At 38.4% G+C, this 26,295-nt stretch overlaps 1 protein-coding gene across 5 annotated transcripts in view; it reads left to right on the forward strand.

Annotated features, from left to right (window-relative positions):
• Window positions 1-26,295, forward strand: part of HDAC4 (histone deacetylase 4) — a 103,290-nt gene that overhangs the window by 50,553 nt on the left and 26,442 nt on the right. For 2 of the 5 annotated variants that reach the window (XM_072418481.1, XM_072418482.1), the window contains exon 3: window positions 21,140-21,211. In XM_072418481.1, the coding sequence (XP_072274582.1) occupies window positions 21,140-21,211 (72 nt within the window). Of the gene's footprint in view, window positions 1-1,563; window positions 1,930-3,332; window positions 3,672-7,609; window positions 7,687-21,139; window positions 21,212-26,295 lie in introns of those variants that run through there. The other 3 variants (XM_072418478.1, XM_072418479.1, XM_072418483.1) reach the window with 3 other exon arrangements.

A 26,295-nucleotide genomic window follows, 5' to 3' on the forward strand; every position in this document is an offset into this window, starting at 1 on the left:
GGCAGCCGAAGGGAGCCACAACAAGGAGGCTGAAGAGCCGCATGCGGCTCCGGAGCCACAGGTTGCAGACCCCTGGGCTAGGTGGTCAATAGGAAAAATGAATCTTACATTGCTGGCCCCTGGGAAGAATGTCATTGTTACAGATTGCCAAAAAGTTAATTGGTGTCAGTTAAACTGACCTAAGAGGTACAAAACTGCTCAGGATACCCCTAGCAAACTGTAGAGGAACCCTACTTGAAATATACTGCTCTAACGCCTAGTACACATGTTGATCTGTTGTCAACTTTGCACTTGACCGACCATTTGGTAATAAATTGGGTGGAAGTTCTAAATACCTGCACCGGATTCTACCCCCCATTGCAAAATATAATACAAAATCTGTACTTTCAAACCACAAAGAAATCTTTATACAGTTGGTTTGCTCCTAACGTTTCTTTCGGGTTCAGTTAAGATCCGATTGTTTAATCTGATTGGAAATGAAAGCCTTTCTTGTGTAGGGACACATAAAATGAATTTATACTCTGTTCCTAAATCCATGTCATAACCACATTAGACATCTGTGTTAATATTGTTTTAAAGCTTTCCAGTTTTAAGCAAATATTACAAAGTGTTTCCTTTTAGCTCGAACCAATCTAGAAATAGTTAATCAATGTGTTTCAAGATGTGGTTAGAATAATTCTTGGTCCTTGTAGAGAGAAACAAATTGACCTCCTGCTGGTGAGCTTTTCTTTGCTAGTTAACAGCTGGCAAACAGCTGCAACAGACATCAACCAAGTGAGGATTGGAGGTTCCTCATAGACCATCGCTATAAACTCTGCTTACATATGCTTGCAGATGTTAGTAGTATCATTAATAATTTATGGACTATCATTGTTCAGTGTTTTACGCTGCCATAAAATCATTAATAGGTCAAAAATGAAAGGGAATAAAAAGCTGAATGAATGCAAAACACAGCAGCTTTTATACAAACCACATTAAAAAGTAATATGTACCATAAAGCAAGGCAAATATAACTTAATTTTCAAAAAAAACATTTAACACATAAAGAATGAAATATATTTACGCACTGTCCCCTATGCTTTGGGTTTAGCAAACAACTAACTATTATAATGTATTCTTACTGTATAGGTATGTAAAAAAAAAAAAGGCACCATTTCCACAGTGAGTGATCAAGCAGCGAAGAATACTTATTGCAAAAAAAGAACATCGTCTCTTTCATTTGATCCAAAATGTTATGAAGTGGGACATAGTTTTGCTTTAAAGAGGAACTAAACTCAAACCAGCAAAAAAAAAAAAAAACACCAGTTCCGCAGGGTAGTCTGATTCCTCCGGGGGTGTACTGCATCTGGTCCCGCGTCGTCCTGAAGCCGACGCTTTGGGCACTGTCATCTGCTCTTCTTCTTCCTGTACTTCATCCTACGTCACCTGACCCAGGCGCAAGATCGGGTGAACTGCTCATGCGTGAGATCGGCAAATGTTTCTCTTTGCGCAGAAAGGCTCCTTCTGCGCATGCCTGTGATGCTCGGGCATGTGCAGAAGGAACGCCCAAGAGCCTCCTGGGTTGCCTGACGTAGATATCCCAGGAGGCTTTACGCTCTCATTCATTGGGAGGGTTGCTACAAACAGTAAAGTTCCTCTTTAAAAAATTTGCAAATTGGCAAAGTATTTTTTTAGGTAAAGGGACAGACGACGTCTGTTTTTCAATAAGTTATCTTTACCTGGCTGATCGATGTAAAAATAACCAAGATGTGCTTGGGTTGCTAGGATTCCCCAAACATCCTGGCATCCCCTGCGGTTACCAGTACTGAATGTACTCCCATGTACCTGCACAGGAGTTACGTCATCCCGGCCTGGCTAATCAAGATGGCTAAAGATCAAAATGAAAAAAAAGGAAGAGAATGGCAGTGTCTGACATGGAATTGGGGACAGGTGAGTATAACTAGGTCTTATTACATCCCACATTACATTCACAGTATTTGCAAAATATATTTGTCCCTCAAAAATGATATATTGCTATGACAAATCTTCAAATAAACAAATAATAAATAATTATTGAAATTATTAAAAATGGTTTTGGTCTTTACAGGTATGATTGAGCTGAATTTGTAAAAGTAGCTAATCTGATTTTACTTTTCATGTTTTAGGGTAATGTTAGACAGTGAGTGCCGATAAATGATCTAAATATGTATAAAGCTCCAGTCTTATTTCTTGCACCCTTTCTTAATAATAATAAACATAAATGACTTTTACAACTAGTTATTGATTTGAAAACCTTTTAAATCCACATTTTTGCCAAGTTATATGAACTATAGCATTCTGTGTTTTGGACAGCACATGTCAATGTATGGATGGTTTTATCTGGTATGTGGGATAAAGACAATAAAATGTCCATTTTTTGGACTTGTTTAGATTGATGGTTATTTCATGCTGATTTAAATGTCACCCTTTGTTATCTTTATAGTAATTAGCCATAAAGATCAATGATTTCAGGAAGCTTTTCAATATGCAAGGTGGTGTGACCTGCACCTCTCACACATTGATTGCTGTGTTTAGAAGTATATTGGTTATTACAGGATAAAGCATGGATTACAGGAGTGGGCCCTCATTGTGTTAAAAGCTGGAGATTGTTCATGTTGTATCATATTGATTACTTTCATATGGGTGTGGTTACTATTAAGTAGTTTGTCCCGTGCGGACTAACAAAGCATTACAGGATCTGGTTCACCTATAAGCAGCTTTGTGTGTTATTTACACACCGAGCCTTCTAAAATAGAGGCCTTCTAGGGATTAGATGCCATTGAATTTGTTATACTACTGGAAAAGGTATATAGAATACCTGAAGGCTTTTATTTCAGCTTGTTTGTGTTTTGTGATATTTATAGGCGGGTGTTGTAGACAATGAAGGGACTGTTTTTCAGGTAATTGATCTGTGCAAAGCAGGATTAGATAGCAGTTGTTACCAGCATCCACCTCCTCATTTCTAAAAATGGGGCTGTCAGAAGAGCAGCTGCTGTTCAATTGGAGGGAAATGCAGCTAGCAGCTGTTAATCTTCAGCACTACAGGCTGCTATGAGGAAGGCTTTCTGGACATACTCACATCTGCTCTGTATTGACTCCTTGCAGTACCCATTCTGCCTTGTGTCTCTGTGTTATTGCACATCATGTAGTGTTGCAGCTGCAAACATGCATTCGCCGCTGTCCTGTGTTGGTATATAGAGAGAAGATAACCTGTAATGCCTGTTATGTCTGTGTTCAGAAGCTGTCTTTAGAGGAGGTATATTTGGCTGTGGCTTATTTTTCATCTGTGTTATTCTGTATTTTTGTACACTTAGCCAGCTTCTTCAAGCAAGCAGCAGTGGTGAATGTTTGCAGGATCTGTGCTATTCCAGCATGGTATGGTGCTTTGTTTGGTCTCCCAGCTGTTGAGGCTTACTTGTGTTTGGTGTCCTATGTACAGAACTGTCCAGCCCCCTCACCCAGCCAGCAAATCAAGCTGCTTGGCGTTGTGCAACACACACTTCTCCACAGCTCAGCAGGAGGCAGCTCTACTCCTGCACGGATTTATTTCACCCACATTATTTTACATGTTCTGGATTCTCTGCACAAGTCTTGCGCCTTTTTCCTGGATCTGCTGGAAATAGGAGGACAACCGGACTGTATGTTGACCATCTGTAAGTCCATCAATCTTTTTCATTTAGGCTGTAAAGTGCAATATTTAGAATGCATTTTTTATGAATAATGAATTGCTTTAACTGTCTGAGTAGTAAAATTTGATTCATGTGCATGCTTTAATTACATACTTCCCTGTCTCCTGTATCCACTGTTCATGCGTTTGTATAGATCACAAATGTACCCTCATTACATACAGCATTTTGCATTGTTTCACGTGTAGATACATATTGTTTTATGTATGTTGTTGTTTTCTTTGGGGAGGGAATAAAGTACAATACTATGTCAATGCCCAATGTGTGTGACCCATAATGAAATACACACCTATTGGATATGTGAGAGCCACACTCTCTGGCTTGTAACCCCTGCTTTACCACTTCACGGAGCAAACCATGCTGTTTCACATGTCAAAGCCATTCAGCTCACCTTTTCAGTCCATGTCACTAAGAGGTTAACAGATAGGGCTCCACCCTGTTCCTAGACATTGACACTAATCTTTGGCATGCAATGAAATCACTCATCAGTGTTGTGTTGGGGTCTTTTGTGATTAAAAAAGGGAATCTATTCTAAAACAAGTAATTAGATAATCTGTTGAAAGCGTGTACTGTAAATGCATTATCCAGCGATGTGGCAATTTTTGCATTTGCAATATATTTTTCTAATAGCCTGAACTTTTTAAATCTGTTGTCATGCATGAGAAGAATGAGTGTTGCAGCAAATCATGTTTGTTTTGTAGTGAGTGTTGGGTAAGGAGCAGTTCCTGGAAGCTCAGGGTGGGGATGGAAGGACCTATCGTTTTCCTATCGACAGAAATATTAGCTTTGCAGCCTCCTCTCTGTGCTCCCTAGTCTCCTGCTAATGGTGAGGCATAAATGTTTTAGTAGGTTTGATGTGTTGTTTCCAGCTAGAGCTTCTTTTCTTTGTGTGGTGATTAATTGTAATGGTTCCACCTCCTACATCTTTACGCCATACCATGCATGTAAGAACACGATGCTAAAAGATCTTCTTCTACAGGTTCTGAAAAACCTTTTAGCATATTATATTGTTTCATTCATTATACATTGATATTAATCATATTTGTGTACACTTGTACATAACTATTTGTAAATGTTACAAAGATAACTAGTTGCTTTTTCCTTAAGTTTAAAGCCTGGACAGGAAATGCATACTGTACATCCTTTGCTCCCCAGTTTTTTTAAAGAAATGTAAATGGCACTCCCTGTATGGGATGTTCCATTAGGCAGATGTAATTCAGCTAGGTAATTGTCCTCAAAAAAAAATATTTGCCTGTGTTAGTCATGACTGTGGTAGGATTTGTAGATTCTGAGGGACTGGTAATGACAGGAATGTAGTATGTTGATGCTATGTAAAAAGTTAAAATAATTAATAGTCATGTAATGGTAGAAGACGGACATAGAAGAGTATAGTTATTCATGTTTTGCATTAGGATCTGTTTCAATCTTTTGGTTTTGTGATCTTTTTCAGTTTATCTAAAGATGGAGTTGTAGTTTATAGTGTGTGTGTGTCTTTGTATGAATTGTGCAGATGGCTATAAAAAAGGTACAAACCCTTGTTCAAAGTGCTGTAACTAAAGCTGCCAGTCGGTGTTTTTCAAGTATAATGACATTAGGCTGTAATTATATTTTTTGCCTTTCGTTAAGCAAAAAGATTGTTTCTCTCAGCAAAACTTTTGTTTTGTAAAAGCCCTATTCTTACATTCAAGGCTGATTTGTAGGTATTATCTTTGTGAAGGGAATAAATGCAGAATAAATGTATATATTAAAGCCAGAGATCTGTACGTAACATGCATTTCACATTTTTTATTGTTTAATACTAGCACATGTACTAATGGCATGTCACTTACCAATGTTTACAGTGGATCCTTGCATCAAAAGCTCCTAATAATGGTTTTGCTGATTTCGGATTGTGACTTATGAGGATGCAACTTTAAATATGAAAGGTACTTACATGTGCAGTGAATGGTGCCTGAAGTGTGGCCGAGGAGTTAGCTATGGTCTCTGGGGATTTGCGTTACACTTGGGCTTTTTTGCAACCACAGTGTCTACTAGAGAAAAACCACAGTGTTTCCTCAGGTCAAACAACAGCGTGTCTGTGGTTTGTGTGTAAATCACTGAGGCGGAACCTGAAGTTGCTGAGTACTGTACATCACAGAAGTGACACCAAATCTTTTGTTAGTCACTATTTTTAAAACATGTTGGCTAAGGTTGATGTCAGACTGGTGCTTTTGTGCATTGCATGTGACTTAATCGGAAGCTCGGTAATTCGAATAGAACTGTTGCCGGTACACTAGTTAAACTATAATCTGCTGGCAGGGTGTCAGCCAAGTGTGCTAATGTATTATACACAAGGTAAATGAGCTACATGTAGCATCTTGGCACACAATTTCTCTTGAGTCTGAAAGTGCTCTGCTATAAATTTCCAGTATAAGCTTAATGGTTCTGTCACATGAGCAAGAAAAGCTGCCAGTAATTTAATGGTAGGATCACAAAGCTCACGCTTCCAAAATCTTTTCAACATGTAAGATGCCATGCAGAGAACAAAATGTAGAAGAAGACATTGATTAGCACTCTAGTTTATCCTAACACACTCACTGCAGGTGCCAGTGTTGACAAGGGGTTTTGATTGTTCTGTTTTTCTTATTTAAATCTTGTTTAAAATTTTCCAGTAAAAATGATTTTGCATAGGTAATGACAGGATAATTTGTTCTTTACAGTGACAAAGTGCCATTTTGCGCCCCCCCCCCCTTCCGATTTTATAAACCATTTTTAACAGATTTTTTTAATCTAATTAGCCCACAAAACATTGCTAATGTATCGAATATGAGAAGTCAGAGTAGTGGCTAGATTTGCAAAAATAATTATATATATTACTTAATATATCTTCAGTGTTCTTGCCAACACCTCTTAGCCAGATGTAATACCTGGCACTTTTCAGTAACCACCCAGCTGTTTTCGGGTTTTGACAGATAAGTTGGGTCACAGTACAAGGGCACTGGCGCATAATAGTTGAGGCATAACACAGATAAATGAAAATGGAACACATGAAGAGGATGGCCATTAGAAAATGGGAACAGAAAATATAGGGGGACGGGGGCAGTAGAAAGCTAATAGGACTTTAGGGTTGCTGGATTCCTATGGTGACAAAAACTGGAAACATTAAATTTGTCATGTGTTGTCCCGCCTACTTTTCGACAACTCACAGATTCTTTCCACCCAGCTTTAAAAAAGACTGGAGAGAACACTGATCACATTAACATTACATGCTTTAGGAAGGACTTTCTCAACCTTTTGAACTTGAAGGAACCCTTTAAATAACTTTTACGTCTTCAGGGAACTCCTCCTATTATTACTATATAATGATATATATTTACAGTACATTAGTGGGTAATGGGAAGAATGCCTCTTACATTGCTTGTTTTCATTTATATTTCCTGTATTTAAAAGCTATGCGAGATTATTATTGTCAGTTTCATACATCTGCTCAGGAAGGACAGAGCAGTATTTTGGATGATGGAGTCTATCAGGTGTTGGCTGCTGCAGAAACTAACTTTTGTGTGTCTCCCCTTACAGAAAAGTTCTGTAAAGCCTTTAACAAAACTGCCTAAAGCTTGCCAGAATCTCTACAAATGCAATGCTGAAAGTTTCCAAAAGCTGCATAAATGGAGAAAAGTTCTGTAAAGCCTTTAACAAAACTGCCTAAAGCTTGCCAGAATCTCTACAAATGCAATGCTGAAAGTTTCCAAAAGCTGCATAAATGGCTTTAATATAAGTTGCTGTTTGTGTGAGCAAGGCCTACATGGAATTGCCTATTTCTTAGTAGTAAAATTGTACAAGGTTTAGAGCTACTACAAGCACCAGATTGGTCAGAATTTCCCTTGTTTCCATTGTTTGTTTTTAGATGGTTGGAACAGACTGCCTATAGGAATCTAGGCCTGTGCCTTCGGGGACCAGTGGTTTCAGCAGAATCATGTTCACACCACTGCAAGCAACTTTTTAGGTGATCTTAAACATTTAATATATTTTTATGGATTTTTCATAGGTTATATCAGTGGTGATATTAAAAAATTATAAGAGGTTGACGTTTCCCTCCAATACCTTGAGAGGTCTGCATGAAAGCAGCACGTGGTTCATTGTTTTGGCCATTGTGTTAAATATGTTACAGCCAACTCCTTTTAACATCTGAAAGTGTTGGTCCTGCTACATTATATGTCTCAGCATAAACTGAGCAGAATGTGGGAGTAAAATCATTAGTGGTCACAGTAATACCACCCATCTTTTAGTTTCGATGGCAGCAGTAAAAATACCAACCCTTGGGTAAGGTCAGACTTTCCTTTATTTCTGCAGAGCCCTTGATTCCTCCATAGCTGGCCCCCATTCTGTCCTTCGAGTTCCTGGATTCTTCCCTCGTCATTTGGCGCCAGCATCTTCTTTCTTCTTCTTGTGTCACCCGGTCTGGCACTGTTCAGGGGCAAGATTTGGTCATGTATCCTGCTGTAAATGTGAAAAAAAAGACTGACAGTCTCACTGTAAATGCGTGAGATTTATCCTTATTATGCAGTGCCTGGAAAAGGCCTTTCTGTGTATGCTCGAGATTGGAGCATCCCAGGATGCTCTGTGCTCCAATTCGGTCTTTACCCCCAATCCCTGTGTCTATGTTGGAACAAGATTTTCTAATTACTACAAGGCGATCATTATTATTAAAGAGTGAGACCTTGGCAGGACTCTTACCCAGTCACTGCTAATTGGGACCCCAGTTCCATTGTTTTGCCATGTCTTTGGTTAGTGTTTAAACATCTAAATTTAGCAAAGTGATGGGCAGTAAATTAGACCAAAGTGTAATATCTAGTTGGGTATCCTGCAGATTGCAGCTGTGTATCTACCCAGGGAGCCATCTATTAAGGTTATATCATAGGGATACCAGATGCAATGCCCATTATGTCTGCAAGCACAAAGAAGTAATGACTGAGCCTAATTTTTTTTTTTTTTTTATTACAGCAATTTGAGGTCAAATTGTACTCCAGGGATAGCAATTTCCCCCTAAAAATCCTTAAAAAGAGGTCTTTAGAAATATCTGGTAGTGGCAAATTATAAAACAAGGAAGTGGCAACCTCCTGGCCAAAATTTTTTTTTTTGCTGGTTTTCCAATTTTTGGGTGAGGTTTTTTTAAGGTAGGCACTTGACTTTAGTTTATTGGCCAAAAGAGTGTGTTCAAGCTCACTGCTCACCGCTATCAAGACCATCTGTGAAGTGTGTTCACCGACTACAACCTATATAAGCTTATTGGAACATAACATAATTATTAAATTATATCCGTTAGGGCTGAAGGCCACCTTAAAGATACAGGGACACAATAAGTCAGGGACCACAATAACACACCAAATACAGCAAGCAAAAAATATAAAGTATTTATAACTAGGTTTTAAAGCAAGGTGCACTTAAAAAGGGGCATTTTAAGAGAATAATCTATGCAGAATTGCATGGTCATAATGGCATTGTGATCAGATCAGGGAATTGTTATGATATTAGAACATGACAACACTGGGCTTGTCACAGAAATATGGTGTTAGTGAGATGTGTGTGTGTGTGTGTGTGTGTGTGTGTGTGTGTGTGATGAATTTAGACCTGTGTTTTGCGACCTTTTTAATACTGTTCTATCTCCAATCATTGTGCCACCAATCAATGTACACTCTCCTAGACTTCCTGGAACGTAGGTACCTGCCCAATTCCGGGTATGATGGTGGAGTCAGTAAAGTTTTGACTGTACACGTTAATAGAGCTGAAGGGACGTAATTGTATTTTATTCCTTTTAATTTAAAGTTCCTTTTAACATTAGCATTGAGAGTTTGTAATTTTTGTGAATCGTTATAACATTTTAAATGCTTGAATTGGATCTCTGGCAATGGGCCATATTTTTAAAGTATCTGAGGATACATTTTGCCATTGACTCCCTAAAGCAACCAGATTCTCTTTTTGTGTGGTATAGAAGAGAATAAGGGAGAATACATCCTAAAAAGAAGCCTACAGTGTAGTAAGAGTGGGATTTACAATCTTACAGGAATTGCCGCTTTGAATTGGCATAATTTAGGACAGGCCTTTCCTGTAATTTATGTAACAAAATTAGCTTGTAAGCTTCTATTTAAAGGGGGGAAGCGCCAGCTTTGCAATTTTAGTATATAGTGTTGGTTAAATGATGTATTGTACAGGGGACTCACATGTTGAGTTTTTTTGTATGGCAATGTTTCTGAGGCTATCTTTGCTAACGTCACTCATGCCCACATGTGAGAGAAGCTGTGCCTGGCTTGGAATGCTGGGCCCCCCATTAAGTGGCTCAGTGTGCACATTTCAGACACATCGCTTGTGGAATTTTCTGTTGGTCTCAGATAAATAGTTGGGAGGAAATGTGTGTGGTTTTCACAGCAAAGCATAACCTTCCTGTCTTCTTGTCTGCCTGGCTTAGTGAAACACAGGCTCTGGTCGGGAGATACGGATCATTGGCCTGTAACTGTTTCCTTTCCCTACACCCCCTCATCTGCATTATATTTTCATTACAAGACTAATTACACCCACTTCCAAAGATGCTCATGATTTATATTTAATTTCTGTGATTTAAAGTTTGTTTTATGTAGGAGGATAACTGCAGCCACTAATCATACACTAATCTCACATTTAGTTTGTCTGTTTTTTTTGAGCCTCGTCACAAAAATGCATTTTTTTTTTGAGGAGGTTGCTTTTTGTTTGCACCTTTTCTGCCCAGGTTCAGAACATTGTTGGACGTGATTTTTTTGTTTTTAACTAAATCAAACCCCGTATTTTGGAAGTGTGCAATTTGAGCATCAATTAGCACTTGTGTGGCAAGGTCAGTGATCATTTTGCTAAGAAATTACCCAAAATAAAAGGGGGGACCTTTATTTTACTGCATTTACTTACAAATTGGTTTTGACAGGATTCATAGAAGAAATCTATTTATTAGTACATCCACATGTGAAACTGGATTCTAGTGAGTTGTTCTATAAGACAGCCGCTAGGCAGCATGTAAAAAAATAATAAACATAAGTTACATTTTTGTGATAAATTAGAAGGTTTTGGTGTTCTTTGGTTCCACCTCACATGTATGAAAATCATGGTGAGGGTACATCGGCAACAGTCTCCAGTCCACATATTTAAAGGGGCAGTTACACCCACAGTACCGAGCTCCTGAGGGCCATTGACAATGTTTGCTTAAGAAAAGCAAGAATATCAATAGAATGGGCAATTTTTGGAACAAATGCAACACTAAAAATTTCCAGCACATTTACCACCTTTTGCAATGCACAACAGTGGCATTTTATGGCATGTGAATAGAAAGCCCTTTCAGGGCCCTCTCATTGCAGGGGCCAGTTTAATGCAACCAGTGTACATTAGTTTTTTGGACCAAGTTGTAAAGCTTATTTCCAAAACTCCAACCAATAAAGAAAAAACGTGTGTTGGATATATTTCTGTGTCTTACTTTCCATATTTTCTCCCCATTTGTCTTGCATCACATAGAGCAACCACAATTTTTACCAGGTTTGGTCAGGTATACATGTTACATTCATTTTAGGTAGCTTTATTGCACCATTTTACATGTAGCCACTTGATAAATCTGACATGAGTCGGTTCGGATGCCACTTAAGCTGCGTACACACGGCAAATTTTTCTCGCCCGATAATCGGTATCGGCCAATTATCGGGCGAAAATCTGCCGTCTGTACAGTTGGTCGTCGTCCATAGTCCGACGACCGTCCTGGCGGATCCATGGACGATGGACGACGACCGATCCTAATGAAAGGGAAGGGGAGAGCGCGCAGCAGGGTGCCGCTCCGTCGCTCTCCCCCTCCCCTCTCCATAGAGCATGAACGGTGCTGTATGTACAGCATCGTTCATGCATCGTGCAGTCTTTTCTCGTTGGAAAGGATCGTGAAAGATCCTTTCCAACGAGAAAAATTGCAGGTGTGTACGCAGCTTTACTTACAAGTTTGTACAGCCACTTATCATTCTTAAGGACCGTGTTTTGTATAGCAACTTTATCTCATTTAAGCAAATGTACTTTACTCTTTTCACCTCTACTATGTGTACATAATTACTGTGCAATGGTTGATTGATAATGTGTGAAGCAATGTGCCAAACAAACTGAGCCTTATGATGTGACATGTTTGAAAGAAGCACCGTTAGTTGTGTCTTATATCGAGCAAATGGAAATATATTTGTTTCTAAATCATATTACACAATTAAATAGAATGTTGATTGGTTGCTTGGGAAAATGTGGCTAGTTCTTTTTCTTTTTTGTTTTTGGTAACCATCTGCTTGATTTTTGTAATTGCTGGTACCTACAGCTTTCATTTCTTAGCGTTTTGATCAGCACTGTGCTAGGGGAGAAAGATGACTCAGAAAGGTTCTTCCTTTGGGTCCAGGTGAAATCCCCTTCCACACATGTTTTATTGCAGCAGAGCAGGCACCTAAAAGCTTTTCCATTGTGTTCCTTCTCCTACCTTGTGGTGTCCTAGTCTCTGTGGACGTTGGTGACGTTGGGTCGTTTTACTACATTTCAATATATAAATAGGTTTTAAATGGCGGTATGTTGTGACTGGATGTATTATATATATATATATATATATATATATATATATATTACGCGCACCCATATGCTGTAATTATACACCTTTATGTTAAAAAGAAACAATAGGCCTAAATCACAAAAGCATAATCCCTGCAATATTTCTGTCTCTGACTTTCTATTCCTTCCTCCAATTCATCAGCCTAATCTTGTTCAATTTGCAAAACGGTACAAAAATACTTCAGAATGTGGGGTGGGGGGTTATCTACAAAGGTGCAAGATACTTGCCTTGTTTGATTATCTATCATTGGAAACGATCATGAAAGATTGTAAATTTGCATTGCTGGAAACAGTGTTTCCGCAGCCCTGGTCTTGGCATGAGCTATGATGTACAGATGTCTTCTAAGTACCAATAAAGGTGCTGCTTAAAGTTCAACTAAAGTAAAGTGACATTTAGTTTTACAAACAAGAATACGAAAATTGGTAAAAAAAAAAAAAAAACTCGCTCTAACCAATGCTCACACAATGCTAACAAAAAAAAACCTTGTCTGAGGGAGTTACAATAGGGATCAGAGGTGTTTGCTACTTTTCAATAATGGTGATACACCAGGAATACAGTAGCAATCATTAATGAAGGTAATAAAGTTTGTGAAAATCTGTTCCCACTTTGATAAATCTAGCGATGTTAAAGTAGAGCACAAATTTTACATTCCACCCAATCTCACACAGGCAGCTACCTCTTAAAAGCTAGAAGGCTGCCAGCTCACTACTAATCTCCTATGCAACCACAGAGCGGTTGTTTTAGGGGGGAGATTGAAGTTGCTGGAAAAACTGACTTGAATGATTTAATGCTTTTATGAGTGATGTGCTATACAGTGCTTGCAAGCTACAGGGATTGATAAGGGCTTGTTTTAAATACCTAAATTATTACCAGTCTGAAAACATAATATACCTATTGTATTACAGGGCTGGTAATCTGAAATATATTTTAGATAGGCCCTTGTACTTATAACAAAGTTTAACAGTATGAGCATCCGGTATCTGCATTTGGTTTGCTTGCCTTACTATAGGTGTCTCTTTAGGATTGTTTACTGTCCCTTTGTGTTGCAGTATCAGTCAGCCGTTAAAAACTGCTGTGGAATTCTTTTTACAGTTTCTTGAATAATATGCCCAGCTGCTCAATTGCAGCATTTTACATATCTTAAATAAGCATGAATAGCCAATAATGAACATGGTGTTTTTTTTTGTGTTTTGTTCCTCTTTTAGATATTTTTCAGGATGGCATCACTGAAATGAGTTTTGAAATGTTCTGATTAGCCAGAATTCACTGAGCCTCCTATTCTTATGTACAGGAAATAGATTTTGCCTTCTCACCCCTGCACCCGTTTTCCCTCTTTTAATTGTAAAGAATTTGCAGAATGCCATTTTCTTTAAAATCTGGTATAAGCAGTTCTGTTCTACTTTTCTTGGGATAATGAAGTGGAGTTTATTTTATTTATTCAGTATTCTAAATCAAACTTTTGTGTGTTTTTATGATGGATGGCTGAAGTATTTGTACTTGTATTTAAATTTATTTAATTAAGTAAATGTAAAACAATAAAAGTCTAGTTTGCAGCATGGTACCCCAGCATGACTAGTTTTGACTTTTTTTAATGTGCAGCAATGATCTAACACAGATAAGGTGAAATTTTTTATTTCACAAAGTATGATTACAACACCACCTTAGGCTACACGCTCGGTTATTGTCGTTGGAAACTATTCCATTCAAATCCATATTCTGTTGTTCATGGATCCATCCTGGTGGATCCATGACTGACGTCAGACAACCTCTGCACACATGTCAGTTTCTCATCAGTGACAAGGCCCATAGCTGGTATTATCTGACGTGTGTACATAGCCCTAAACAGCACGTTTTCTTACTTGACTCCATGGATGTCTACTGCAGCTCGCATATTTCACCAGCCTGAAGCGATTACTTCTAGGTGTGGTAACCTGTGAGATAATCATTGTGGGTGGATTTTTATTGAATTTTTTTATTTGTGCCTGCCATGAAAATAACACTTGGTGTTTTACCAGCACTATAATAAAACACAAACCTAAATGGGTAAAGAAAGCTTTGAGAAGTATTCCTTTTATTCCCTCATATGCTTTGAAGTTTCAGCAGAGCATTAACATCCCTTTAGTAATTAGTTGGCGTATGTCTTCTGTCACACATAAACAGTTTGCCTATGTTTCTTGAACGTTCCAGAGCGCTGGGCATCATTTCCTGAAGGAGTAGATGAGGAAACATTTGTGAGTTTTTGTCCCTTTTCAGGTTTACTTAGAAAAAGGTTAAAGTGCAATTCCAGGTTTGGTAAAAACAAACAAACAGATCCCAAAGCACCCTGTAAAAACAATAAAGCAGCTCTGGTTGCTATTCTTACGATCTCTCTGGTGCTGTCCCGTGCAGATTCACCCAGTTATTCTTTCAGAACGAATGCCTTTTTGAACTGAACGACTGCATTGACCACTTGAAATCTGGGTATAATGACATAGGAAGTTATGGCACACTTCTGTCCTAGACTTACATTAACTGGTGCAGCACTTTTGAGCATTTAAAATCCATCCACTGCTGGGTGGAAAGTTGAGAGGATATGTGGCATCAGGTATGTATTCTGGGGAGGAGAACGCTTTCAGCTTGTACAACCATCGCAGGTGTAGGGAAAGATTTCCCCATGCAGGTCTCCCCACCTTAATATTCAGAGAGATATATTTTTTGGGTGTAGTTGTTTTACTCAGGTTTTTTTTATTTAGAAAATTCCAACAAATACCTATATAGCACATACTAATAAATTGCCAATATTGAAGGTGCCTTTTCTACCTGGCTGCTGGAACGATCAGCTCCTGAAGCCTTCCACTTGTTTAAACAACAGTCATACAGGCGCACAAACATGGCTATTTTACGCAGAAGCTAAATACCCAATATACCATTATTAAGTGGCTAATTAAAGTGGGCAATGAATGAATAGTTTGTTCTTTAAGGCCTAAATAGGCAAAGCATAATGATCTGAGCAACTGGGTCAGAGTATCAACAAAATCAGGTCTTTTGGGGTGTATAAAGTGGACAGGTCCTACCAAAAAATGGAAGGGGAACTTGTGAACCAGCGACGAGGTGACAGGCACCCAAGGCTTACTGATGCTCCTGTGTGGTTGAGGAGGTTAGCCCATCTTGTGTGATCCCACGGAAGACCAGAAAAATGTAATGCTGGTAATGGGAAAAAGGAGAGGGAGTATACAGCTTGCTGCATAGACCAGAATTAGTGTCCATGTTGACCCCTGAATTCATCTTCATTTAACATGTGTGTATGAGAACCAAATAATGGAGCATTGCAAGATGGTGGTGTGGTTTGATGAATCACTATTTCCTTTAAATCATATAGGTGGCCAGGTTTGTGTACTTAATTTGCCTGCAGACGAGTTAAGGGCAGGATGAATTGTAGAAATAGGACTGGCAGTGTCTTGTTGTCAGATATTAAAGGGCACCTTCAGAGGTCTTCTGATACCTATGCCTCATCGTGTCAGCACTGTTTTGATGGTACAAGGATAACTTACTCAATATTAGCCAAGGTGTTCAAATTTTTTGGCTGGTTGGTGTATATCTTTATCTGCGTGCAACTTTATTTCAACTTACAAATATAATAATTTTAGCCCACTGATACCAGGTTTTTTTGTGATGAAGCACACACTAAAGCTACGTACACACGTCAGATTTTTATCGCCCGATAATCGGCATCGGCCAATTATCGGGCGAAAATCTGCCGTGTGTACAGTCGGTGTCGTCCATCGTCCGGACGACCGACCTGCCGGATCCACGGACGATGGACGACAGCCGATCCTAATGAAAGGGAAGGGGAGAGCGCGCAGCAGGGTGCCGCTCCGTCGCTCTCCCCCTCCCCTCTCCATAGAGCATGAACGGTGCTGTATGTACACCACCGTTCATGCATCGTGCACTCCCTTGTCGTTGGAAAGGATCGTGAAAGATCCTTTCCAACGACAAAAATTGGAAGTGTGTACACAGCTTTACTGTTTTGTTTTTTTGTGCACCCATATAACAATGGACACAATATTTACTTATGATACTGACTGAACTGGAGATGAAGCCAAACCCTGATCCTCATCCTTTGATTGCACTTCAGTGTGCGTGGAAGGGTTAAATTACTGCTTCAAGCATGGGGCTACATGAGTAGTTGTAAAAGGTGCTTTTTATGTTCCAGTGTTGAAAAGCTTGATAATAAATTTGATATGTTTCCCTTTAAACTCCTTTAAGACTACTTCCTTTCTCCTAACAAGCAGGGCAGACATTTGTTAAGTTATAAATCAGCAGCAAGTATAAACAGTTTCTGTCTATGATTACATTATCTGTTGTGCACCTTTCTGGTGTAATGTATCTAATTGTAAACTAAACCACAGCCACTTTTTCTTTTTTCAAATATATTATAATCCCAATATATATACTAATGAGATTTATATACGCTTGTTAGAGTTAAGAATAGAAATCTGCAATTGTTTTCTTTTTGGGCCATGTGTGCATTACTTTACACTTATATCCAATTGCATGCCAGCTGTGCCCTATATATGAAAAGCTTCTTGTGCATTACAAAGCAGGTTATATTTTGATGCAAGGCTTATTAAAATGCCATCTTGGTGCACGTGATGTCCAGTCTGTGGGGAACTCTATAAATAACTCGGCTGAACAGCAGTGTGTAGACGCTTCCGCCACAGAGATGCAGAGATTACTCCCTTTCCAAAACTAGTGTTTATTGCTTCCCACCGAGGCCAGAGGCAGTTTCACCAGCAGGCAGGTGGTTTTGGCTTGTGTCCGGGTTATAGTGGTCATCATTAAATGCATGTTTCATTGTTCCGTTAGCATTCATTGTTTGTTTTGTAGTTATAAATATCTTTCCATTTGCAATACCCGTTATATAAAGCACTTCTTTTACTATATGTGCAGCTAGATACAAACCAATCTTTTAGAGTAAGAATGGATCACTAGTGATCGCCAGCTACATTTGTGATGTCAAGGGACTGAGAATTATTCCTATTTCCTGATTTGCACTATAATAGACTATTCTTTTCAATATTACAGGCATTGTTTAAAATGGTTTCTTCATTTGTAGGTAATGGTCTGTGAGCAGCCCAAAAGAGAATTCCACTGTTAAAGCCAACACAACATTGACACAATCTGTAATTATGAGTTTTCAGGATATAGTTAAGCTTGTAAGAATAATACCTAAATATATAATATTTTAACTGCAAAACAAAGGAACTAACTACCACAGATCTGTGTGGACTGTAATTTGTATGGATTTGTACGACCCTTCTGTTATGACTAATTTCAATGTATGAAAATCTTAACAATTGACTTCTTTAATTTACTTATAATGACTGTGCTACTGTTACATAAATTAGGATTTCCATGGTCTGATAGCTGTCTCTGAAAATCTCATGGTGTATGGTATTGCCTCACTGGTATATTCTACAGTCTGCATTTGGATTGCCTAGATTTTAAACTGAGCAGCTTGCATAGCAAGTGGTCTTTTTCTCCATATTTAGGGATACTGTGTGCAGCTTTACCATTGGCTGGTGGTTTAAAATGCAAGCAATTTCAGAGTATGACAGGCATTTAGACACCAAGAGCTACCATGAACCCAAAGCTACTGGTAAAAATCAAACTTGTTGGGTATTTTGTTTTTTCTAAATGTGACCTATGTAACTTTAGTACCTTTTTTAGTACCTTTTTTTAGGCTCCTGTATCCTCCCAGCTTGAACAGATCTGTAACTATTTATCTATGTTTATGAAAAATGTAAACAAAACCACTTTTAGTAATATGAGCAAAGTGAAGGAGGTGTCCCAGTTTGCATTCATTGCTCTATTGTGTACCTTTTCTGCTATCAACCCCCCTGCCCTATCATTGGGTCAGTGAGAAGCTGTTCAATGAACTTCAAATGTAAATTTAATATAGTAGGCGAATATTAGAGAGCATTATTTGAGTGACACTTCTGGGTCTGCTTGGGGCCGATATTCAATCCTAGGTAGTGGCGGCACCCAGCAGCAATCTAAGGGCTTGTCAATTAAATATTATATGATTTAAGGAAGATAAATGCATGAAACAAGGTAATTTAACTTATGGTAAAAATGACTACGAAATAAACGTTGCTTACACCATAAGAAAATATCTTTTCATGCACAGCCCCATTTAGTTTAAAAATGGTAATTTAACTTGGTTGTTAAACATTTTGTTCCTTTCCTACCTGATTTGATTGTCAGACTGCTCGGAATAATTATACACGCCTGTTAATTTTAAACAAGATTTTTGCTTAAAGATAACGACTTGTACACCCAGAGTACAAAAATGATGTCTGTTCATTAGTTCTCCCATTGGTGGTCAGTGTAAGATATCTGCATGATTACCACAGTCAATTATCCACTTTGATTTTATCAAGTGGTCTATATTATATAGGTACATGCTATCCATATATAGTCGTTCCACGTAAAATGTAATTACATTTATCTTCACACATCCATGTCTCTGTCCCCTTCACCTGTATTACGATTGTTAGTGGATCCCCCAGGACGGCTCAACGACGTCAGAATCTCGTCCGATACCAGCCCTGCGCAGATAATCAGACGAGAATCATCTGATGTGTGTATGTAGCCTTATTCAAGCAGTTTATTTTTTGTTTTTCTTTCCTCATGCAGTGAGGAAATATGGTAGAAATTGAATGGGATTTGAATTTGTTTGGCAAAGCATTCCCAGCTCACTTCTTTTTGGGTTCCTAGGGATATGATCTCCCTCCCACCATTCAGTTTTGGATCCTAAATCCCACATGTTAAATTGTCTCTGACATTAATAAATGTAAATCTTGTCAGGAAGAGAACCTGGAAACCTTTGCGTTTTTACCGCATTTCCCCGTTTTTTTAACGGGTTTACATTTAAAGTGCTTATAAACACGGAAAACGCCCCATTGAAATCAATCGAAGCATTTCCCGATGTTTTTGGGCACGCGTTTTAATTTTTTAAACGTTGCAAGCAACTTTATATATAATGCTTGTAGACGTGCCTCAAGGAAACTAGTGTAGATTAGCCCATTTATTATTATTATTAATATTAATATTATTAATAAATCTACTAGATTGTAAGCTCTTCCGGGCAGGGTCCTCTCCTCCTATATCACTCTCTGTATTAGTCTGTCATTTGCAATCTCTAATGTACAGCGCTGCGTAATATGTTGGCGCTATATAAATCCTGTTTATTAATAATAATAATCCAAACTCTTTAGTAACCACCCAAAAACAGCCGGGTGGGTGCTGAAAAGTGCCGGGTGGTGCGCCCAGCTAAAAGGCCTGGGGAGAACCCTGAATATATAAATAAGAAGGCTATAAATCCTGATGATACGTTTGTTTCATTGGCATTACAGAATAAGTTTACCTAAATTGTCATAAACTAAAGGTTTCATGCGTAACAATAATACTTTCCTTGCAAAGCATAGAACATTTCAGTGAATACAATGAATACATGTTTTAAGTGTGATTTTTGTTCTTTACATGACTCTTCAATCCTGATTGTTGTGTTGAATGCCATGTGGATTACCAGCTAGAGTGAGCTCTTATTGTTTTGATGCAGTTAATTTGGATACTATTAACAAATTCTGAGTTTAATGCTGCATAGAGTGTGTTGCAGTATATTGGCTCACTTATAGAACTGCCTTTGCAGTTTTAGAGAATAAAGGTTTCTTTTGGTTTTAGGATTTCAACAGGTTGCATTTACAAAGAAAACCCTACTTTTCTTTGTTGCAGTTCTTGTTTAATGTCATGAGTTTATGTAATTAGCCCACCACCACCACCGCTTATACATTTTACTTCTAGCTGCTTTTATTCAAGTTTATATCCTCTAAATAGTCTATTCATTGTAGCTCAGATTTAGAGACTTGTTGTCCATACAAACATGTATCTGGAGAGTGTGAAGGTGTCTTGCAGGAATATGGAAAGATTACTCTGATGCTTTACTGACCCTCACGATTCTTACATGTAAAATCAGAGGCTTATGCCTACTAGACAAGATATGAATGAACAGATTTTCCCACAGTAGCCTTCTTTATTTCTACATCCTCCTCCTATAGCTTTATTTCATCCCTGTCCTATACACTGGATGTCTTTTCTTGTGTAGAGCTGCCTGTGAAGTCCTGGGAACTGCACGCTCTCCTTGCTCTACGTGTTTCTGCATTTTAATCTGTCGGCTCCCTGCGCCGTCTTATTCTGAGCTATTTATAGCCTCCGCCTCCTGGGTTTTTATTCCAGTCGGCAGCTGCACCGTATTGTCATCAAACTGCCCCAGAATGAATAGCCTTTTCTGCTTTTTTCCCCCTCCTTCTGCCTGAAGGCTCTCGTTTATCACAGGTCTCCTTCTTTAAATTCAAAAAGATTATGTTTTATTAATTCCAAATTGGGCCAGGCAGGTGTTGCATGCTGAATGAACACGTATCAGACAGGACTCTGAATAGTCTCCTCAATTTCATCCAGCCCAATGTTGAACTGGGATTTTTTTACCCATGAAAAATCTGGTCTTGCACATTGGTCTATTTTGAATTTATTATTTTAAAGACATTAATACGGGATCTTCGGTTCATGCATCTGTACCTGCATACAGCAGACAAGAATTATGCACATTTCTGTTGCACAGACATCATGCGGTGCTTTTACCTCCCATGTTATGTCCCTAGCCAGCCACAATTTTTCATTTATAGTATTCCACTGTGCAATTTGTTTCCATTATGCCTTTTGTTTAGCTCATGCAGACAGACTACAAATAATTTTACATCTTTTCTCTTTCTCTTTGCAGATGGAATATCTGGTCGGGACCAACCAGTGGAGCTTATAACGCAGACTCGTGCCAAACACATGCCAAGCACTGGTGAGTCCATTTACCTTCATTTCACTGCATCTGCATATCAACAGTGTGCAATGCTGTTAGAAATAACATTTATTTGGTTTTATCTATAGTCCTGATGCAGTGGCTTTTTCAGCTAACTTTAATGTTCCCTTGTTGTCTTGCTGAACAAGGGGACCTTTATTCTAATATACACAAAGTGTTATAAAGCTCCTTATAGCCGGCTGATGTTGTAATAAATATATTTACCGATAATTGTTTCCCATAATGTCCAATCAATTAGATTTCTTTGTGATTTGTATGTGAGAATTAATCAAATAATTGTAATTTTTGTTATGGGTGTTTACTCTTCTTTTTGGTTTTTGCTTTATTCTTATTAACTAAAAATGGCACACAAGCTGACCTAAGTTTTAGACTTGTAGTTTGCAATTTGTTTAGGCATGTTACAGTAGTGTGGATATTTAGTGATATGGTTTGTAAAACTGGTGACACTAAGAAGCTTGCTATTACCTCACATGGTACATTCCTTAATGGATTATGTAAAAAAAAAGTGTGTGTTGTGTGTGTGTGTGGCAAATGTGTGATTAATACTGATCTCTAGCCTTATCTTTCTTTTTGCACAGTTGTACATAGTCCTAACCTGTGCAGACAGTAAATCCTATTTCCCTGCATGCTGTGACCACACAACGAGCATTAGAAGCTTCAAGATATATCTTAAGTCCAATACATTTCCTGTCTTGTGGCCTGCATGTATGATCCAGCCCACTCATCCCCATCTATGTAGTCCCGGACCTCAACGTGATGTGTGAATGTTTCCTGCACAGGACTGTATGCAAATGCATTCTTTGCAGGAATGCCTGTGTTCTGACACTGTGCAAGGGGCATCGCTGAGAAATTCTATGTTTATGCTGAAATAATAGGAGGAGGGTTTGCTCAGAGTTCAATGTTAGTAAAGAAAAGGGTTATTCTGCTTTCAGTAAATGGGAAAGATAGAGTTGTCTGCACACAATGATGTACGTCATGCTGTCTCTGAAACCACTTTTGACTTTGGCTATTCATCCAGTGACAGGTGAATTAAAAAGTGCTGTACACACAGCACAGTTCTACTCAATGAAGAGGGGAAGGTGTGTGACTTCCGCTGTGGTTCCTTCCATAGAAGTGATCACCGCTTGTTGTTAGTCGTTCCTTGATCTGCCAGGACAGATCGATGATCGATGTTTAGGGCAATGTTGCACTCAACGTCAGATTTAGCCCTAAGATGAGCATGGCTTTGTCTTGGTTGATGACAGTTTGATGTTTGTATGCATCTTTTGAGCGGTGTGGTGAGCTAAAGAGTACTGAGTCCCTGTCTTCACTTACCTCTGGTCACAGAGACTGGCAGAGATTTTTGTGTCCTCTTCCTGAAGTAAAGACTAGGATAGGCTGCCTCATTTCTGGGCAGAATTTTATACTATTCAATATTTTCCTTATACTTGTTCGTGCTCTGATTGCTTCTATTAAACCATGTTTACACCATTGCAGCACATGACAATGTGTGTTGGTGCTTTGTTGTGTTATTTATGCTTAACAGCATTTTTACACACCTCTCAAACGGTACAACACAGTGCATTGCAACTCCTTTCTTCATTTATGGTCTCCAAAAAAAAAAAAAAAAAAAAAAAGCTTTTGCTTGGTAATTTCTACTTAGGAAAGTGTCAATACATAAATCATTTTCTTGAAGGCAACATGTGACAGGGCATATATGTTACAGTACTTTTTTTTTTTTTTTTTTTTTGCAACTAGCTCTCAAATAAGTCATCCTTCCATTAGTAGACAAAGATATTCACACATCTCCAGACAATAGTTAATTAAATGTCTGTCTGCTTTGCACACTGGATTGTCATTTGATCAGGTACTTTTAGCCCTACTGCAACTGCTTAATGCTGAGAATTGTCATCCAGTAAGGGCTCTATATGCAGGTTTTGTAGCTTTGCTTTCCACAGGAGCCTTTCTTGATAGGATTGTATCCGTGACAGTCTCCAGGGTGTGTGATTCACCTGCTGAGCTGTGGTGAGTCACCTTCCTGCTGACGGAGGCGTGCTATGCCATACGGAGCATCTTTGGAACATGTTATCCTGTCTAATGAAGGAAGCAGAAGACAGGCTGGAGTGGGCGGCAGCTTCGGGGACATGAATGAGCTTCCGATGACACCAATACGGTGACAACAGGTTGTGCTTGCAGCTTTTCTGACGGAAATAACCTCGCAGTCTGCAGTGCTCATATTCCCGATGATGCCTATACTGAATAATACATCTTTTGTTATGTGTTTTTTCCCCCTCTCTGATAGTGAATGATGAACAATATGTAGCCTAGTTTGATAAAGGAGCACCATTATGGAAAATTAGATGGCTGTGTTGCTGTTCTAATATGTTTTATGTTATTGAATTAACATGAATTAAAATGTAATTGATTGTCTGTATTATTCTATAACCTTTTTAAAATATTTTTAACTAATTCATTGGAGTCTTTCTCAGGTTGGCTACACTCAGCATATCCTTTTAATATACTATGGACAAATCTACTGCAGAAAAGCGCAAACTAAATTCTGAATTCTACAGGGAACTGTAGAAGTGACCATATGATCATGCTTTACACTGACTTCTTGATGCCATTGCTAGAATGTTTTTTTTTCCCTGTCTTTTGCTATGGTTGGCTTCATTGATTGCTTTCATCTCATACATAAGTTAAAATAAATTGAAAATCTATGGATCTTATTGAAGATCCACCCCAGATTTCTCCTTCTGCTGTTACTGTCCTAAATTAACTAATGCAACAAAGTGAAATCACTGCTTAATTTTTTGATGCTAGGTAAAAGAATGGAGCAAAACTGGAAACTTCTGTACTATTTTCAGAAATATGTCAGAGTTTTTTCTACAAATGTCTATTTTGTCCTCTATAGACGGACATTTATACTAGACCTAGTGAATGAAGCATTTAACTATAGAACTCCTCTTCCAACCTTCCCTAACATGGACAAAGTGGGAACATGAAAGGCAGACACTTCATTACAAGGGGTGCCCACCTGAAATATTTGGGGGTTATCTGTTGACTCAGTAGGGTTGATTTACTAAAGTAGTTTAGGCTGTTTACATAGCAAAGTGGATTACCACTTTGCAAGAGCGCTTCATGAAAGTAGGGATTCCTCTGACTGCAACCATCCAATTACGTGTGAGCAAAATTGTTTTCTCGCATATGACTGGTTATAATTTGCAAAGTGACATTCACTAAGCTCTGTGAATTATTCCTTGCAGATTACTAACAAACGTTCCAAGGTGAACAGCTTAAATTAATTTAGTAAACAATCCTGATATCCAAATTCAGCAGTACAAATGCGTAGCTAAACCTTAGCCCTTAAGAGTCTGTGAGAATACTTGTGCAGGTCAAAAGTAGGTCAGCTGCAGGTCAGATGTACCTGTCAATGAATTCCAAATGATCTCAAACTGAAGTTAAAAGCCACTATATTACCAAAGCCTAAAAAGGTCTAGCATGCTTAAACCATAATATCTGAATGAAATGTACTTTATATTGCTGGTCTTAAACTTCTGTTATGGTACTGAAGATGAATTATGACTTTGTATTGGGTAGATAATGATTTTGTCCATTTCACATGCCACATTGTTTAAATGGACACGAGGGTTTCCTGCTTTTGTAAAACTATTGTATTTTAATATAGTTACAGAATAGAGCCTTTTTCTTCTCATTCATGTGTGAGTTTTTATTCAAAACCACCAAATGCATCACCCTCTGCAATTCCGGGGCCGCTGTGTCTTGGATTGTGGGAAGAATTGCTGTGGGGAGATGGGCTGTATTATAATGATGCTCTACTGAGGCTTCCGTCACTGTGTTGAATACGGTCTTTGTGTGTCCATTAACGTCACCGCTTCAACTACTTTCGTAAGCCTCAGAGATAAACCCAGAGGAAAAGCTATGAGACCAGGGGCTGGGGGAGCTCCCCCAGGGATCTAAAGAAGCTGGCTTTGTTTTCAGAAAGACTCAGTGTTTCAGACTCCCCTTACTGGCATGCCTTAAGCTCCCCCGCCTTCCTGTCAACTTTTCCTAACAAGTTTGCTCTTCGGGGTACTTGGTGATCAAGAGTCATAAGTGACGCATCAGCTTCTCAACACAATAGTCTTTGATTGTGCGTCACATCAATGCAGCTGTGCCCTGATATTGCCTATAATTGTATGAACTTTTTCCCTGGCATTGTCCAACTGCCAACTTTCAGCTCTATCCATTATCCTCCACATGGTCAACATGTTGAATGGGCTTCCATTTTTCCTGTTAATGCTTCCAGACACTAGGCCCAAACAGTTGTACTGGCATGTTATGTACATCCATCCGGAGCATTGTTTTTGGGTTAAGATTGGGGTTATTACCATCTTAGTTAAATATCAATTTACAGTTTTTGTCTATTGTGCAAGGGGATACAATGGTAGTATTTCGAATTTATAATGATACTGTACAGATACTTGCACATCTTTCTCCATTAGACTTTAAACTTAACTTTTTTTACCCATAAAGTTATCCAGCGATTAATTTTTCCTAATTAATGAACTTCATTGGATTACTTTGTATTGAGTCAAAGAGAAGTATCCTTTTGTTCTCTCTCTGACCCTGATTGATTAAAGCTTTCCAAAACTGGGGAATATCATGGGAGAACCTAGGTGATCCATTAGACCTGGAATGGATCTGGTCTAGAATAGAAAATATTTAGCCAACTAGCTAAAATTAAGTCTGGACATAATTATCACTCGTTTGACTTTACAGAAAGGTCAATGGCTCCTGCCACATTAAGTTTGGTTTAATTACATTTTATGTTTTAAATAACTTTTTGAAATACCCATTTCAATAACTTTAATGACAAAGTGCAAGTCAGTACACAATGAAGCAAACTGTGCCATTCTTCTCATCACAATATACACTCATCATTTTTATCTGCAGGCCAAGAATGACTTACCATATATATATATATATATATATATATATATATAATCTTTATATTGTACTTGGCTACTGAATATGTTGTGTAAACTGCAGTCAGTCTGTTTAGTGGTATTATATTCTCTTTT

Source organism: Pyxicephalus adspersus, chromosome 7 (assembly GCF_032062135.1).
Source record: "Pyxicephalus adspersus chromosome 7, UCB_Pads_2.0, whole genome shotgun sequence".
NCBI classification, from domain to species: Eukaryota; Metazoa; Chordata; class Amphibia; order Anura; family Pyxicephalidae; genus Pyxicephalus; species Pyxicephalus adspersus.